At 39.1% G+C, this 16,600-nt stretch overlaps 1 protein-coding gene across 3 annotated transcripts in view; it reads left to right on the top strand.

Moving 5' to 3' along the window:
- Positions 1 to 16,600, top strand: part of Ttc37 (tetratricopeptide repeat domain 37) — a 105,631-nt gene that overhangs the window by 41,343 nt on the left and 47,688 nt on the right. For all 3 annotated transcript variants that reach the window (XM_038321495.1, XM_038321497.1, XM_038321496.1), the window contains exons 17-28: positions 112 to 365; positions 2,771 to 2,873; positions 4,814 to 4,990; positions 5,085 to 5,229; positions 5,375 to 5,453; positions 5,542 to 5,603; positions 6,452 to 6,508; positions 8,860 to 8,928; positions 9,995 to 10,069; positions 11,020 to 11,161; positions 13,619 to 13,712; positions 16,103 to 16,180. In XM_038321495.1, coding sequence (XP_038177423.1) covers positions 112 to 365; positions 2,771 to 2,873; positions 4,814 to 4,990; positions 5,085 to 5,229; positions 5,375 to 5,453; positions 5,542 to 5,603; positions 6,452 to 6,508; positions 8,860 to 8,928; positions 9,995 to 10,069; positions 11,020 to 11,161; positions 13,619 to 13,712; positions 16,103 to 16,180 — 1,335 coding nt within the window. The remainder of the gene's footprint in view (positions 1 to 111; positions 366 to 2,770; positions 2,874 to 4,813; positions 4,991 to 5,084; positions 5,230 to 5,374; positions 5,454 to 5,541; positions 5,604 to 6,451; positions 6,509 to 8,859; positions 8,929 to 9,994; positions 10,070 to 11,019; positions 11,162 to 13,618; positions 13,713 to 16,102; positions 16,181 to 16,600) is intronic.

Raw genomic sequence — 16,600 nt, 5'->3', positions numbered from 1 at the left:
GGGAAGACTGCTTTAAGTATCACTTTTTACAAATCAGAGGACTTGTGGATGATTTTAGATGTGGGTGTAGTTTTATTACTTTTAATTTTTCACTGTTTCTTAATTGTTAAGTTTACAGGCGGCACTAAGGGCAGACCCAAAGGACAGCAATTGTTGGGAGTCCTTGGGAGAGGCATACTTGAGCAGGGGAGGCTATACGACAGCCTTGAAGTCTTTCACCAGAGCCAGTGAGCTGAACCCAGACTCCACCTACAGTGTGTTTAAAGTGGCAGCAATACAGCAGATCCTAGGCAGGTATGCAGAGGCCATCGCTCAGTATCAGCTGATCATTGAAAAGAAGGAGGATTATGTGCCAGCCTTGAAAGGTAATTTTAAGAGTTTCTTTTTTAATTTTAATAATAATGAACTGTAAAACCCAAGTAAATTTTCTATTTTAAATAGCTTGTAAAGCATGTAGTCAATAGCAAGTATCTGATGAGAATTTCTTATTATAGGACTTGATATAGAGTTGTGAAGCCTCACCAGTTAAGAATTGTGGATAATAAAAAGGGTTATTTATTTGAGGGGAAAACTTACACATCACCTTCCCAAACAACAGTCCTCTCGTAGCAAACAGGAAACAGAGAGTCTAGCAGCTGGAAAGGGAGCCAGAAGCAAGAGAGAGTGTGCCCAGTTCCCGCTGTTTTTTTAAAGTGTAAGAGACCACGCCCCAGTGGGCTGGTATTTTAAAGGCTATTGGCTGAAGGAGCGGAAGGAACTCCCGCAGCTCCTCCCCCTTTTGTGTAAGTAAGAGAATTTCAAACCCAATACAAAACAATTTACATTAGGAACAGATATCAAGTATAAGATTAGAATTACAGCTGGGCGGTGGTGGCGCACGCCTTTAATCCCAGCACTCAGGAGGCAGAGGCAGGCGGATATCTGAGTTCGAGGCCAGCCTGGTCTACAAGAGCTAGTTCCAGGACAGGCTCTAGAAACTACAGGGGAAATCCTGTCTCGAAAAAACAAAAACAAAAAAAAAGATTAGAATTACAGTCAACATAAACACTATTAAGTAAGAAACATATGCCAAATGTTTTAATAAACATTTTATCCTATGGAGTCTAAGTAAACCTTGTATAGGAAATGGCTTGGCTAGATTATAAGAGTACAGTAACTACGACTATCTAATCTTCAACCAAATCGAAGGCCTGAGAAGGGAGATAATATTACTTGATCAGGCAGGAAGTACAATCAAGTAGCTTCCAAAGCAAGCAATATATGAAGGAGACAATTAGCTATCTGAGCAATCACCTAAAGTCTCATTTTGCAACATTGAAGCAACCAACTTTGGCTAAGGCCTAGTGTAAGTGACAGACCATTTTTAGAGGCAGGAAATTTTTTAAAACCATTTTACCCTGTCTTGGCAAGATTTGACAGACTGCTTATACATTTCCGGATACTATGTAGCTTGTCAGTGGTTAAGGTATTGTCAGTTTCTTGCCCAAAGGTCAGTTTTGTCAAGAAGAAAACAAGCTCTAACTGGATTGTCTTCAGTGTTCAACATTCTCTCGGGAATAGATTGGTGCTGTCACAAGCAGTCATGTCTTATGTCAACAGAACTCTAAGTTATTTAAATGCCATGTTCCACAGATCCTTGAAGTGGTTGAAAAATATCTGTCTAGATAGAATACAAACTCCATGTATCTAAAGAACCTAATTGATCTGACTGTATATACAACAAACATGGACAACTATTGATCTATAATAATAGGAAAATATACCCTAAAAGTTGTATCAGTATACAAAATGTCTTAAACTGAGGTAGAAATATGCATATATACAATCTGACAGATCAAGTTCTGTTTTCTAACAGTTCATAAATAGTAATATGGTAGAGATTTCACCTTTAGACAAATAGAGCAAAAGCTATTAGGCCCAAATAGTACTTCCAAGCAAATTTCTATGAAGCTATGTTTTAGTAATTTTATATTTTATTCCCAGAATAGCCTAATAATTTTTTATTTAATAATTTTATTATGTTGTAGAAGCTACTTAAATTATTTTAAATACAGTTGTCTATGTTGTGGAGTTAAGCTGATTTCAGCTCCTCGTTCAGTAGCCCTTTCTAATCCAGTTTTTAGCTATAGAAGGAAGAGCACCACCTACGACTTAAGTTCTTGAGACTGTATCCTACCCTTTCATACTATAAATGCTACTGTGTGTGCTCCTCTATTTGCTTCCTTTAAAAGGTACCATGGAGGTTTCAGTTGTCGGTATTGTAGGTTTTGGTAGCATATAGCTTTGAGCTTGGGATCCCTTTTCTTTCTCTACCTTCCTCTCCCCTTTTCTTTACTTATAAAACTTTCCTCAAGAGAAAAGAGCTCATTTCTATGAAATATTTCCTGGCACTTGAGGAGTTTACTTCTTCATTTAATTATTACTGTAGAGTTTGCTACACAGATTTTAACATAAAAGATCAAATACTATTTGCATTATAGCTAAATCCATATGATAGAGTGTAGTAGTACCCCTAGTTTGGGACACATCAAAGACAAATTAATGTCAGGAGAGTGCTGTGCAGATGATTTCCTGTGTCTTAGTGCATGCTGATTGCCACAGAACCTTGACATTGGAGATCTTTTCTAAATGTGTCAACTGTATTTAGAAATAATGTTATAACACTGTATTTTCTTGGAAGCTTTCGTAGAAGATCAGCAGATTTATCTCAAGTTGGCTCTAAGTGTTCATTTGTATATTGTAATGGTGTGCACAACTGTCCTCGCTGCAGGTTTGGGTGAGTGCTATCTGATGATGGTGAAAGCAGCCTTAGCGGATTTTCTGGATGGAAAGGCTGTAGACTATGTGGAAAAAGCGCTGGAATATTTTACTGGGTTGGTATCACCCTTGTTTAGCACTCTTACGTTCTTGGTGGTATGATAAAGCTAATTTAGAGTATAATTTTATGTCTATGCTGTTAGATACAGCAGTTATTCAGATTGTCAAACATGACGAATATCAGATGTGCTGATTAATTCTGTAGCAAACAAATTAGTAATTTTACCCCTGATGAGAAAGACACGTGGTTGTGCTCTTTGTTATGGCTGCCTTGTTGTGGTGACGTGGTAAACAGTGGTCACTAGTGGAGCAGAAGAGCCTCTCTGATTGAGAAGGGAACTTCAGACAAACAGGTCCCTTTTTATTCATCAGCAGGCTTGCTTCAGGCTTTTGGATGGGCTGAAGTGAGGGGAGACGAGCCTTTCAGATTATCCCTGGAGAGAAGTTTAAGAAAACATGATATATCTAGTAAGAAGAGAATCGGGGAGATTTCAATTTAGTGTGTTATAGAAGGGCAAAGTGTTACTCGTGTTAGATGCCTTAAGAAGTCCATGGAGTAGGGGCCGGCAGATGGCTGTGCAGGGAAGAGCAGTTGGTGGGCAAGCTTGAGGACTGGAATTTAGATGCCCAGTACTCGTGCTCTGTGACTGCGCATGTGCCTGTAACTCTTGCCGTTTGGGAAGCAGGGACCAGAAAATCACTGAGTCTTACTGGCTGCCAGCCTACCTTTAGGTTCAGTGAGATGTCTGCCATGTTTCAAAGAAATATGGAGAGGGATAGATCAGGATGGTTGATGGCCTCTGTACTCATATGCTCCCCCCCCCCCCCCCCACACACACCACAATGGCAATGGCAACAGCAAGTTTAGAGATTATTTTGGTCACAGTGGTGCATGCCTGTAATGCAGCCACTCGGGAAGCCAACGCAAGAGGATTGCAAACTTCAAAGAATCTCAGTAACTTCTCAGCAGCAGCTATATCACTGAGCTGAATTCCCAGCCCTGATAAAAAGAAGAAAAGTTGAAAAGACATGAGTTTGGACAGTTAAGATTGCTACTGTTTTCTTTTTTCTCCTTACATGTGTCAATATTAAAAGGAGCTTAGGAATAATGCCCTTCCTTCTGATTTTCACAGTGGTTGGGTTTTCAGTGGGGCCTGAAATAATTAGTGTTTCTGGGAAGACATTGACTGGGCTCCTGTAGTAGGAAAGGCTATGAAGACGTTCCATCTGCTTGTCTGTCTGTCTGTGACATGGCAGTGTGTAGTCTTGGCCTAGAGTGAGCTGCTCTGAGAAAGGTGGGGAGAGATGCGTCCTCTGATTCTTCTCATCCTAAGAGGAACTAGCCCTTCCCATGCCCTCAGACCCTGTTTACCTTCCGAGTCGTTTCTCCAGGTGGCTCTTACTTGCTCCTCCAGGTAGATCTGTAGATTTTCTTATTTGGAATTTTTATTTATTTATTTTTTCCCTCAGTGAAATTTCTGTGCTCTACCAAATATAGTTGGTACACACATAGTTGTTACATTGTTTAGTCTTTTGAGGGGAAGTCCAAGGATACAAACTTTCATAACAAAAAGTCACTGCTTTGATTATTGATTAACTAAACCAAAAGGCACAGCTAGAACCCTGGCGTTAAAGTAAACTGCAACAATGGTAACAGACCTGCCGTAAACGAGTCCTCAAGTGTTTACTATTTAGTTTCCGCCCCTTTTCACAATTATGGTGACAATATCTGAAAAAAACGAAAAATTTTCTGCCACATCAAATAATGAGTTTTTCCTGTTTCTCTTTTTTCCAGATCTTTTCCTTCTCCTTGTAAGGAGGTGATAGGATAGAGCTCTGTTAAGTCGTTAGTGGCGCATGCGCAGAACCGGACTAAAGTCATTGCTGTCATCCAGGACCACACAGACAGTTCTCCTGTTCTGAGAATATGTAGTCCTAAGAGGCACACAACTGAGCTTTGGGATGTGATTTTGAAAGCCTTTGTTTTTCCTTGCAGGGCACTGCAACATCGAGCTGATGTGTCCTGCCTCTGGAAGCTCGCTGGGGACGCCTGCACCAGCCTGCATGCTGTTTCGCCATCTAAAGTGCGCGTTCCTGTCTTAGGGGTCCTCCTTGGCCAGCAGGGAGGAAGAGAAGTACTAGAGAAAGAGGGGCTCCTGCATCTTGGAGGAAGGTGATTTACAGAGAACACCAGTCATTGCCTTAGAGTTGAATTACAACAGTATATTCTAAAAGCATCCTAATCACGCATTTTTGTTGTTCTGCAGGTGTTATGGTCGAGCATTAAAATTGATGTCTACATCTAATACATGGTGTGATCTTGGAATTAATTATTACCGCCAAGCACAGCATCTAGCAGAGACAGGCAACAGCACGGATGTTCTTACAGAGCTACTGGAGAAATCTGTGCATGTACAAAAAATTTCCTATGAACTTAAAAACAGCGATTTTATGAAAGATGCTATTGATAAACATTTTGTTTTAACATTAAACCACATTTTATTTATTTATGTTGATACTGAAGAAATAAAAATCTAATCTACTTTAACTTTTCCAGTGTCTGAAAAAGGCTGTGAGACTGGACAGTAGTAATCACTTATACTGGAACGCTCTTGGAGTAATTGCGTGTTACCGTGGTAAGAATTGACCAGCACTTACTTTATTTTATAAGATACTTGTTTTCAGGCAGCAAAGTTTAGTTACCTTAAGTTCTATATGTTTCAGGTATTGGAAATTATGCCCTTGCTCAGCACTGTTTTATCAAATCAGTACAGGCAGAACAAATTGTAAGTGTTCCCCATGTCTACAAAAACAACTGCAAAATTCAGTGTATTAATTTTCTTTTCAAATTAGTTCATCTAATTTGTGTGTGTGGATGCATGAGTGAGCACAGTGTGTATGTGCTATAGAGTGCCTCGGGCTCTCACTTCCACCATGTTGAGGCAGGCTCTCTGTCACTTTAAAATGATCATATTTATTTATTGTATTGCGTGTGTGTATGCACGTGTGTGTGTGTGCACGTGCATGTGCGCATGTGAATGTGCATGCATGTATATGGTTGTCAGGATTACTTTGAAGAGTTTAGTTTATTCTTTGCCAATTTCATACATGTACATAATGTGTCTGGTCCTCTTCCCCCTCGCTCTGATCCCTTCATCTCCCCAGCAAGTCCCCTTCCTACTATGTTTTTTTTTTTTTTTTCTGTTTTTTGTTTTTTGTGAACTACTGAGTTTAATTTGGAAGGCCTGCCTAAGAATGGCTATGGGGTTACCAGTAGCCACACCATTGAAGAAAAAGGACTCCCCATTCTCCTTCAGCCTCTTAGCTAGGTGTGGAGCCTGGCGAGCTCCTCCCTGAGCCGCACAGTAGGATGCCGAGGCGTTCACTCTTACAGCTCCGGTGCGGGTACCATGCCTGCTCGAGTTCTTGAATGCAGCAGCCGACAGTGTTGTTCAGAAGGCTGAGCCCTCCTCCCATCCCCCTGCTCTTACGTTCTTTCTGTTCTGTCTTCTGAGGTACCTCCTGAGCTCGGGGGGGGGGGGGGGATGACACAGATGTCCGCTGTACATTAAGTGCTGCATACTGCAAAAAGAAGCTTTTCCGAATGAGGCCTATTTTTTAATATATCTTTTAGAATGCTGCTGCCTGGACCAACTTAGGCGTGCTCTACCTTGCGACTGAAAACATTGAGGTATCGTTATCAGTTTCAGTATGTTAAAAATGAAGGCTGTTTTCTGCATACAACTTTGTGGAGAACTGTTTTATGTATTATCTACCCAGTATCTCAGATATGCCAGTTGATTGATGGCATTTGTTTTATTATGTTGAGTAATGAACACCTAAAATTTATTTTTTCTTCCATGCAACTACTGGTTTTATATTTGTGAATACTCTTGTCTTCTGTGAGACAGCAAAGACTTCTGTGTAGTCCACACTAGGCTTGAGCTCACTCTGAAGTGGCCATCTTCTTACTTCAGCTTCCATATGTAGTTTTTATAGATGAAAACAGTTCTCTTATTTGGCAACATTATATAATAGAGAAGTTCTTTGTGTGCATTGTTTAGTCTTGACGAGTGAAGGTAAGAGAGATAATTAGTATATTTTTAATATCTTAAATTTAACCTTTGCTTTTGTGATTTAGATAATGGCTTCAACAAATATTACTGCCTTTAAACATCCCAGTGGAATCCTCCCAACTTAGCAGCTGGAACCTAGTACCTGGGATCCTGTTGCTGGGCCACATTTGGGAAGTCTCCTCAAGTCTAGACATAGAGCCACATCTTTACTGTTTCTTGGTTTATTCAGTGTGCTGAATCTTATCCTTTGACCAAGAACTTCCCCGTTTTTGAGAGTACATTCATTGCTCACTGCAAAAATGTTAAGCTTTGGATGATTGTAAATAGACTGAAAGAAATTCCTAAATTAGATCTGAAGGTCTGTGAGGTATTGTAGCTGCAGCTTAGTGAAACTGTACACACTTAGTGTGCAAGGCCCAGGCTAAAGTGTACACACTTAGTGTGCAAGGCCCAGGCTAAAGTGTACACACTTAGTGTGCAAGGCCCAGGCTAAAGTGTACACACTTAGTGTGCAAGGTCTAAGCTAAAGTGTACACTCTTAGTGTGCAAGGCCCAGGCTAACGTGTACACTCTTAGTGTGCAAGGTCTAAGCTAAAGTGTACACTCTTAGTGTGCAAGGCCCAGGCTAAAGTGTACACACTTAGTGTGCAATGTCTAGGCTAAAGTGTACACACTTAGTGTGCAAGGCCCAGGCTAAAGTGTACACACTTAGTGTGCAAGGCCCAGGCTAAAGTATACACACTTAGTGTGCAAGGCCCAGGCTAAAGTGTACACTCTTAGTGTGCAAGGCCCAGGCTAAAGTATACACACTTAGTGTGCAAGGTCTAGGCTAAAGTGTAAACACTTAGTGTGCAAGGCGCAGGCTAAAGTATACACACTTAGTGTACAAGGCCCAGGCTAAAGTATACACACTTAGTGTGCAAGGTCTAGGCTAAAATGTGCACACTTAGTGTGCAAGGCCCAGGCTAAAGGTGTAGATGGAGACTGGCTTGCTTTCCCACTGCCCAGACCCAAATAATCACACAGAAACTATATGAATTACAACACAGTTTGGCCAATGGCTCAAGCATACTTCTAGTTAGTTCCTGTAACTTAAATTAACCCATTTCTATTAATCTGTGTATTGTCACTAGGCTGTGGCTTACCAGTGCTGGCATGTTACTCTTTTGGCAGCTACATGACTCTGCCTACTCTCTCTCTATATCTCTGTTTGGATTTCCCGTCTGGCTTTACTCTGCCCTGCCATAGGCCAAAGCACTTTTATTCATCAACCAATAAAAACAACACATATACAGAAGGACCTCCCACATCATAAAGTGTACACACTTAGTGTGCAAGGCCTAGACTGAGTATCAGGACTGCTGGGTCCAACAGTTGCTCAAGAGCTTTCTTCTTCCTAAGAAAGTCTTTCCTTAAACTACATGGGTTATCCTGAAACAGTAGAAAGCAGCATGGAGTAAGCTTGCTTTTGTTGTTGTTTGTCTTTTAAAGCAGGGAACATATGAGCTTATGGTTCAAGAGAGATGTCTTTAGTAGTTTGTGAATGATTCTTGTGGAATTGTGTTTTTAACCTCTCTTTCTCCAGCAGCAGGCCCATAGTTCCACCCTCATTGGTTGTGAGTTCTTATTCCTTCTAAAAAGGGGAATAGATTCAGACTTATTTAATCATTTCTTTCACATGTAGTTAGCATTACTTAAAAGTTCTGCTGCAGCCTAGGTGATAGAAACCTATAGAATAATTTGCAGGGTGCCAGAGCTCTTAATCTGTAGGGAAATCTGTTGCACACAGCATTATTCTAAGACTGTAGCTAAAAGATTGTATCCAGGTATTATTAATTGTGGTTGAACAATGAAAATTTTCATTTATGTATTTTTGATATGTTTGACTTCTCTTTTTATGCTTTTTAAACATTTGAAGTCTATGAGATTGCTTGATGTGGTATTTTCTTGCTTTTTTTTTGCTTAGCAAGCTCATGAAGCTTTCAAAATGGCTCAGTCCCTTGATCCGTCTTATTTACTGTGCTGGATTGGACAAGTAAGATAACAGTTATTTTAATAAACATCAATATAAAGTAGTCTTGTATTAATGATAATAATGATAACATTACATGTATCTTTTGAAAATTTACTGCACGCTGGTCATTGTGCTTAGGTCTTTGCAAAGAATATTTTAATTAATTTGTTATCAATCCTTTGAGGTGTGACTATCGTTGTACTCTTTTTAGAGATGTAGAAATTTAAGTTCAGACATCCTAAATATTGTGTCACTGCTGGCAGTGGTTAAACTTTGAATTCTGTGAATCTGATTATTACTTTGCCTAAAACATAAACCTAGAACTCTTATTAAACTTACATTTGCAAAGACAATGTGTATTTACAAAGATCATTTTGGCTATTATTGTTTTATAATTTTCTATAAAGTCTTCATGTTGGGTTGTACACTGTTGAGTGTTTCTCTGTAACCATGTTTAGATTTCTGTCCTGCCAGATAGCATCAGGTTAATTGTTAGTCTGTCTGTTACTGATTATTTTACTCTACTTATCACCTGAAACACTGAATGCCATGGCTAGTTGAGAGTATCGGTTCAGCAATAAGAGGAGCATGTGTCAGAAAACCATTAGTCAAAGATTCTGTCTTACTGTGCTTTTGTATCTTAGTGTAATTTAGGTTATCTGGTGGTGCAAGCAGAGATAGCCTGGCAATTTCCTGTCCTCCTAGGTTCAGTGGCACATGGAAGCAGGGCGTTTCCACGCTGTCCACTGTGTCAGCTGTTAGACAGAGAGCACCAGTATGCATTTCTGCCTGATGTCAGAATCTTATGATGAGACTGTTCCAGTGTACTTTGTGTTGCTTTAAGTTAGGGAAAACTATCATAGCTACCTATATGTAAAATGTTTTCTGTTTTGAAAGTATTTTGTTTTTAAAAGTAATTATCTCAGGACACACCTCACAGGCATAGTTTAAATTGGTATCACTGGAAGTGAAACTTAACTTTGCTTTGAAGCATGGTTAGTAAATCTTCACTTCCTCCAGAACTGTTTATCACCATTATTTTTATTTCTTTTAAATTTATTAAAATCTTTAAAAATTCTTTTAATAGGCTCTTATTGCAGAGACAGTTGGAAGTTATGACACCATGGATCTCTTCAGACACACTACAGAGCTCAGTATGCATGTAAGAATCGTAGTGTTCTTGAGAATTCAATGTGAAGATATTGCCCTTGCTAACAAAATGAGACTGGGAGTAGTGACACTCAGGAGATAGAGGCAGGAGGATCAGGAGCTTAAGGTCAGCTTCAGCTGCAGCAAGTGTGAGATCAGCCTGAATTACATCAAATCCTGTCTCAAAAAACCAAAACCAGGAATAAAAAGTAAAAAGAAACAATAGTGGCATTAATGGCATAAACTGTTAATGATAGCTCTTGCTTTTACTGTTATCTTAGAAGTAGATAAATTGTCTTTATATAGAACTTGTTTTCATCTTCCGTGTTCAAACTGATGAAAAATGACAATGAGATTACATATTTTATTTATGTATTTTTATGTGTATGGGTGCTTTGTCTGCATGTATGTCTGTGCACCAAGTATGTGCCTGGTGTGTCCATGGTGCCAGAAGGGGTCATTGGAGCTCTTGGGACTGAAGTCTCTGTCAGACAGGTGTGAGCTATCATGTGGGTGATGGGAACTGGGTCTGGGTCTCCTGGAAGAGCAGCCGGTGCTCTTAACTATTGAGCTGTCTGTCTCTCCAGTCTTCCCCATTGAGATTTAGTACATGTAATAAGACTATTGTGGAAGAGAGATTGAGGCCACAAGAAAAAAATAGACATGAGGTGAAGAATGGTTTTAGTTGATAATCTGGACTCTGAAAAAATGTGTGTTCATTTGGTTTTACCTGTGGGAATGGTCTGAGAAGGGGAAACAAGCCCATCTGGCAAGCTTTTTGTTTTCTATTCTTTATTGTATTTGATTCTACTAAAGAATTAGAGAAGTGATTTTTAAATTGATTTTATTGTTGTTTTTGTTAAAGGCACTTAAAGAAGACTAGGCTGTGATACTATTGTTATTGAAATATTTTATTTCTTTGTTTTAATGAAATACTTATTAAGTTTACTTTGTTTTTTCAAGACTGAAGGAGCCATAGGTTATGCATATTGGGTTTGTACAACATTACAAGACAAAAGCAACAGAGAAACAGAGCTCTACAGATATAACATCCTCCAGATGAACGCTGTCCCTGCAGCACAGGGTGTTCTGTGTAAATACGTGGGTAAGATACCTATTGCATATGGCAAAATACCAGACTATTGAAATGTGCAAATACATTGTAGCAGGATACCTGTCATATATGGTGCAATGTCAGACTCCTGAAATGATGTGATTTTGCTTAATTTACCCATCTCATTTAGGCATCAATGCTCTTTCAGATGCTAATTTACCTTTTTGTTGCTACTTGGGAGGAGTGCAATGTTTAAATCAGAGTAATGGCTCTGCAAGAATGATTAAACTCACTTTATTACTGAGTCAAGATTTCCTTGTAATAATGGAAGTATGTTAAAGGTTAATGGGTTTGATTTGCTGCTGCAGTGATTCCTCTGTATACTTTCATTTCAGTTTGTGGGCCAGATATTTTATTTCCCTTAAGTTGTGTTTTATTTCTGGGAAGAGGAGTCACAGTTCCAAGGTTGTATAGTTAGGAGAATTAGATAACATACATGAGATGCCAGACCCCATCCCCGTGACTTCAACCTCTCCTATTTACTCTTGATTATCTTGGAAGATATCCCCCCAAATACATTTACATTTAGAAAACTGACAGAATACTAAAGTTTATTTGCTTTCCCTGGTAATAATTTCCTGTCTTAAAATAAAACCACCACTGAGTCTTTATCTCTGCCTCACTACATAGTAGTCAGCATTGAGTCCTTGGCATCCTGTGCACTTGTGAATTTTAGGTTTCTTACCTGTGATAGAAAAGGGAAAGTTCTGCTGCTGGGGGGTTTGCTGGTATGAGAGGGACGGAGTCTGAGGCCGAGTTCTTGGCTGGGGTAGTCATAAAAGAAACCAGCAGCTGATGAATGTGAAGTAGAAATGGTTCAGCCCAAGTCAGTATTTGTCAGTTCTCTGTGCATTTAGTCTGAGCCGCTTATGAAGGTGATGAGTTTATTGGCACCAGCTTTGTGGGCATTGTCGTCTATGGCCGTATGCTGATGGAAGGACACTAAAATCCCATATGAGGAAGTGTCTGCTCAGAAACACTACTCACGAGTTTCCTTACTTTATAAGTAACTTAAAAGATTTACATAAGCAGTAAATCTTTTAATAAAATGCAGATATCTAAAATGATGAGCACATTGTTTTCTTAATTTTTTTAACAAATGTCATAACTGTTTTTTAAACGGTGGAACCTTTTTCTTAGAATTCTTTAAATGCTGTGTGCTTGGCCAGAAATGCTAACAAAACAGAGCAAGAGAGCACAGAAGCAAGGATGCAGACTCCTGCTGAGTGCTCATTGCTCTACCATGGCGACTGGAGCCAACGTTTTTGATGGCTCTAGGGACTGTGACTATGATGTCAGTCATACACCTTATACTTAGCCACCTCTCATCTTAGGATCCCAGCCATCACATAAGATTCATAATTGTGGTGTATTTCTTAAACAACGTAGGAAATTTAAAAGCCTGTTCTTTAATACTAGCTTTAAGTAGGTAAGGTGTATTTTTCTATGTCTAGTGTAGATATATAATGCACTTTCAACATAAAAATTGGAAAATACTATATTGAAAGTGCCCAGATCCATTTCTTTGCTCATGGTGTGAAGTCCTGAATTATTTTTTTAGAACATAGAGTTTTGCATAGAACCACCAATAGAAAATTGTTGCTAAATTAAATCACAAGAGGTTTAATTGACTAGCCAGAAAATTGTATGGAATTCTTTTAGAACTAATAAAAAATTGCAAAAACCTGAATTTCTTTGTAAATATTAGAACGAGTTTTACCTAGTTACAATTTCAAGTAGTTCTACTTAAAACAGTTTTTGGTTTGTTTATTTTAAGCCAAACATGAAAAACTAAAATATATTAAGATAAAGCAAAAACCATCACATCAGGATTGGACAAGGCAACTCAGCCAAAGGAAAAGAGCCCCAAGAGCAGGCACAAGAATCAGAAACCCAGTCACTCATACACTTGGGAGTTCCATGAGAAAATACTAAGCTAAAAGCTATGCTATATACCCAGAAGACCTGGTACAGACACCTGTAGCCCCTGTGCTTGCTGCTTTAGTCTCTGTGAGTCCATATGAGCCTTGCTTAGCTGATTCAGAGGGCCTTGTTCTCCTGGTGTCCTCCACCCCCTGTGGCTTTTACACTCTTTTTGCTTCTTCTTCTGCCAGGTTCCTTTCCTTTGTGGGGTCCCTGAGCTCTGAGGGGAGGGATTTGATAGAGGCATCCCATCCAGAAATGCATGTTCCGAAGACTTAAAGAAAACATTTAAACTGTAAGCTATAACTAGAAGCCACATCTAATTCTTTAATATTATTCAGTGATTTAGAAGAATTATCAAATTATCACTGGTATATTCAAGATAAATTAGGCCTTCCTAATAGTACCATTAATCTCAGGAGGTAACTCCCTGCTTTGAGTTACTGAAACAAAAAGAATTTAATTATTATTTTGTTTACTTAGTCAGCATACACATACAAATTAGAGATATTTGTGAATTTCCAGAAAGGATTCAGAATTACGCACCAGCTTTCACGATGTTGGGTTACTTAAATGAACATCTGCAGCTGAGAAGAGAAGCCGCAGAGGCGTACCAAAGGTGGGTTGTGCTTGGTGGACATCACTCATGATGGGGTCAGGACATTACAAAGTCTGCTCTTGGGACAGAAGAACTATGTGATTTTCACTCCGTTCCCGGTCCTCATTGTGAAAGGTGAAAAGATGAGTTCCATTGATAGTGGATGGGGAACAGAATAGGGCAGAAAATAAAACCTCATAGATTCTATTTTAGAAAAATCCATTCCCTATAGTCAGACAAGAAACAACATGAATATTTCCTTGACTTACCTTATTATCTACTATATACTTATTCCTGTCAGTAAATGTTTGTTGGATGCTATGTGCCAAGCAGTGTCCTTGGCATGATAAGTTTATCAGGGAATTACAACAGATTGAGGCCCTGTTCTCGTGGAACTCTTCAATGCACGATACTCAATAAGCAAGTAGTATTTGGTTGCTAACTGTTGCTAAGGAAGAGTGAGAGTAGTGTCTAGGGTCAGAGAATATGAGAAGACGCATTTCAGACAGAGTGAGAGCAAGTACTCACACAGAAGTAGTTTGCCATATTTAACAAACAAAGTCCCAGTGCACTGGAGTGGAGTCATATCCCGGGGACTGGTAGGAAATGAGAGCAGCTAGCTTTTTCTCTATACGCTAATGCTAGGTGAGTAGGAAAACACTTGTTGATCTCCTGAGTAACTACTAAAAGAATGGTTTTAAGAGCTGATATCTAACTTTAAGGCACACCACTCCTTCAAATGTGACTAGAAGATGTCTGGTCAGGTGTAAAGAAGTGTCCCAAATACTTAATTGTGGATTGCCATGTACTTCAAAGGAGTAACCACTAGATGGTACATAGTTTAGTTATTTTTCCAGGTGATGGAGGAGGGGTTATAAAAAAACACAATTTTCTTCTTAGATTGTCAATAAACTTAGATAAATAAAATGTAGAATATAATAGTTAACACATAAAGCAAGGTAACTTAAGGTATTCGCTACCTCAGGCTTAAAGTGACCAGCCACAACCACAAAAAGATATGTCCTGATCACAGCAGCTGACCTGTATGTTCTAATATTTGCTGCTTGAAACACAAATAGTACATAAATTTAAGCAGAAGTATTGTTTTTAATTTCTGTAAAATTTTTTATCTTTTTATTGATTCTTTGTGGATTTCACATGGTGCACCCCAATCACACTCAACTCCCAGTCCCTTTGCATCTGCCCTCTGCCCCTTGTAACAGCTTCTACAAAAAAATAAATAAATAAAAATAAAAAAAATAAAAAATAAAAAATAAAGACAACAAACAAAACAAATATCTCACTGTGGAAGCTGTAATGTATTCCAGCGTGTCAAAGAGTTTACTCTTTAGTCCATACGTCTTTTCTTGCAAATGTTCATTGCAATGAATCATTGGTCTGGTTCAAGGCCTCTGGCTTCTGCTGTGCTCTCAATACTGGAACCTCTCTGGAACTCCTCATAGAGACCCTGTTGCTGCCTTCCTGAAGCATTGGGTCTGCAGGGCTGGTCCCTTCACATGTTCCAACAGTTTATAGATGGGGTGGATATTGGGGTGGGCTACCTTATAGCCCATAGCCCTGGGTGATATCTGGGTTGGTCAGCCTGCCAGCTCTCCCTCTTCCTCACCACGAGGACGAGTTCTCCAGCACTGCCCAGGTTAGCTCACCCCATGCCCCAGTCAGCAAGGGACAGGGCCGGTTTTGCTCCCTTGCCCTTCAGGCCACCTCGGTAGCACTTTTATGCTTCCTGAGCTAATTATTTTTTGTTCTTCATCTAGCAGATAAAAGTCTTTCTTAGATATTTCACCTGGCAAATATCTTTAAAGAGAAAAGAAAGAAACCATTAAAAAAAAGCTCTTAGCTTTTAGGACATTTACCCCCTTGCCTATAGAGAACATAGTGGGAGAAGAAAATGTTGTCTTTAGCTCTTGGTAAATGTATTCTGAGTCTAGAGAGACTGCTCATCTTTTCCCATAACACATTGTCTTTTAGGATTTCTGAGTAGACAGCTGCAGAGCACATGAAAGCATTAAATTTTCTGTCTTCCTGCATAAATATTTTCAAGAGTATCTTCTGTAACCTTTAGTGTGTCAAAATACAACATTGATATGGCCATTGCCTATGTTCAGATTGTAAATTTTAGAATATTTACAGTCTAGATGCAATAATAAATGGTTTTATTTATGAAAAAATAAGATTATTTTTACTGACAACTTAAAAGTTAAATATATCTAAGTACCTTTGTGTTATTAAGTTATTGGAATATGAATAAGTTGCCATAAACAACATTGACTAATTAGTAGAATTGAAAAAAAAAAGACTATAAATCCGTGGATTTGCCTGAGAAGGACTGAGTCAAACAAAATATTGCACATAGAAAATTTCAAAACCTTATCCTGTTTTTTTAAAAGGGCAGCTGCGCTGTTAGATCCCACAGAAGACCAACACACTTACACTGTTACAGTGAGAAACTGGGGCAGATTGCTATGGTAAGGCTATCGTCTTGTCATTATTTCTGTGAATCTGTAGACTAGTATCTAGAGCCTTGGGATATATCCAAGGGCCAGAATGTGTTAAACTTTGTACACCCTTAAAATCTAGCCTGGGTATGCCTGGTGAAGAGTGAAATTAGAACTGCTGGTTTACGGGCTAGATATGGAGGTTTGGGAGAGAGTTTGTAGTTTTCTCTACTAGAATCCTACTCAACTAGCTGGGGAGTTGGTTTTATTCTGATTAGTCATGGGATGTTGTGGTCTAGGAGCTTCTTTGAAACATATTAAAAACTTCGGTACAGTGAAGAACTTCCTTCGAGTCTCTATGTCTTCTGACCAGAAAGATAGGCAGACTAGTTGCTGTCTGTGGAGGGTGGAAGCAAAGCCAGAGGACAAATACACACGAAGAATGGTTTT

Source organism: Arvicola amphibius, chromosome 3, assembly GCF_903992535.2.
Source record: "Arvicola amphibius chromosome 3, mArvAmp1.2, whole genome shotgun sequence".
NCBI lineage: Eukaryota > Metazoa > Chordata > Mammalia > Rodentia > Cricetidae > Arvicola > Arvicola amphibius.
This window is presented reverse-complemented; position numbering and strand designations above follow the sequence as displayed.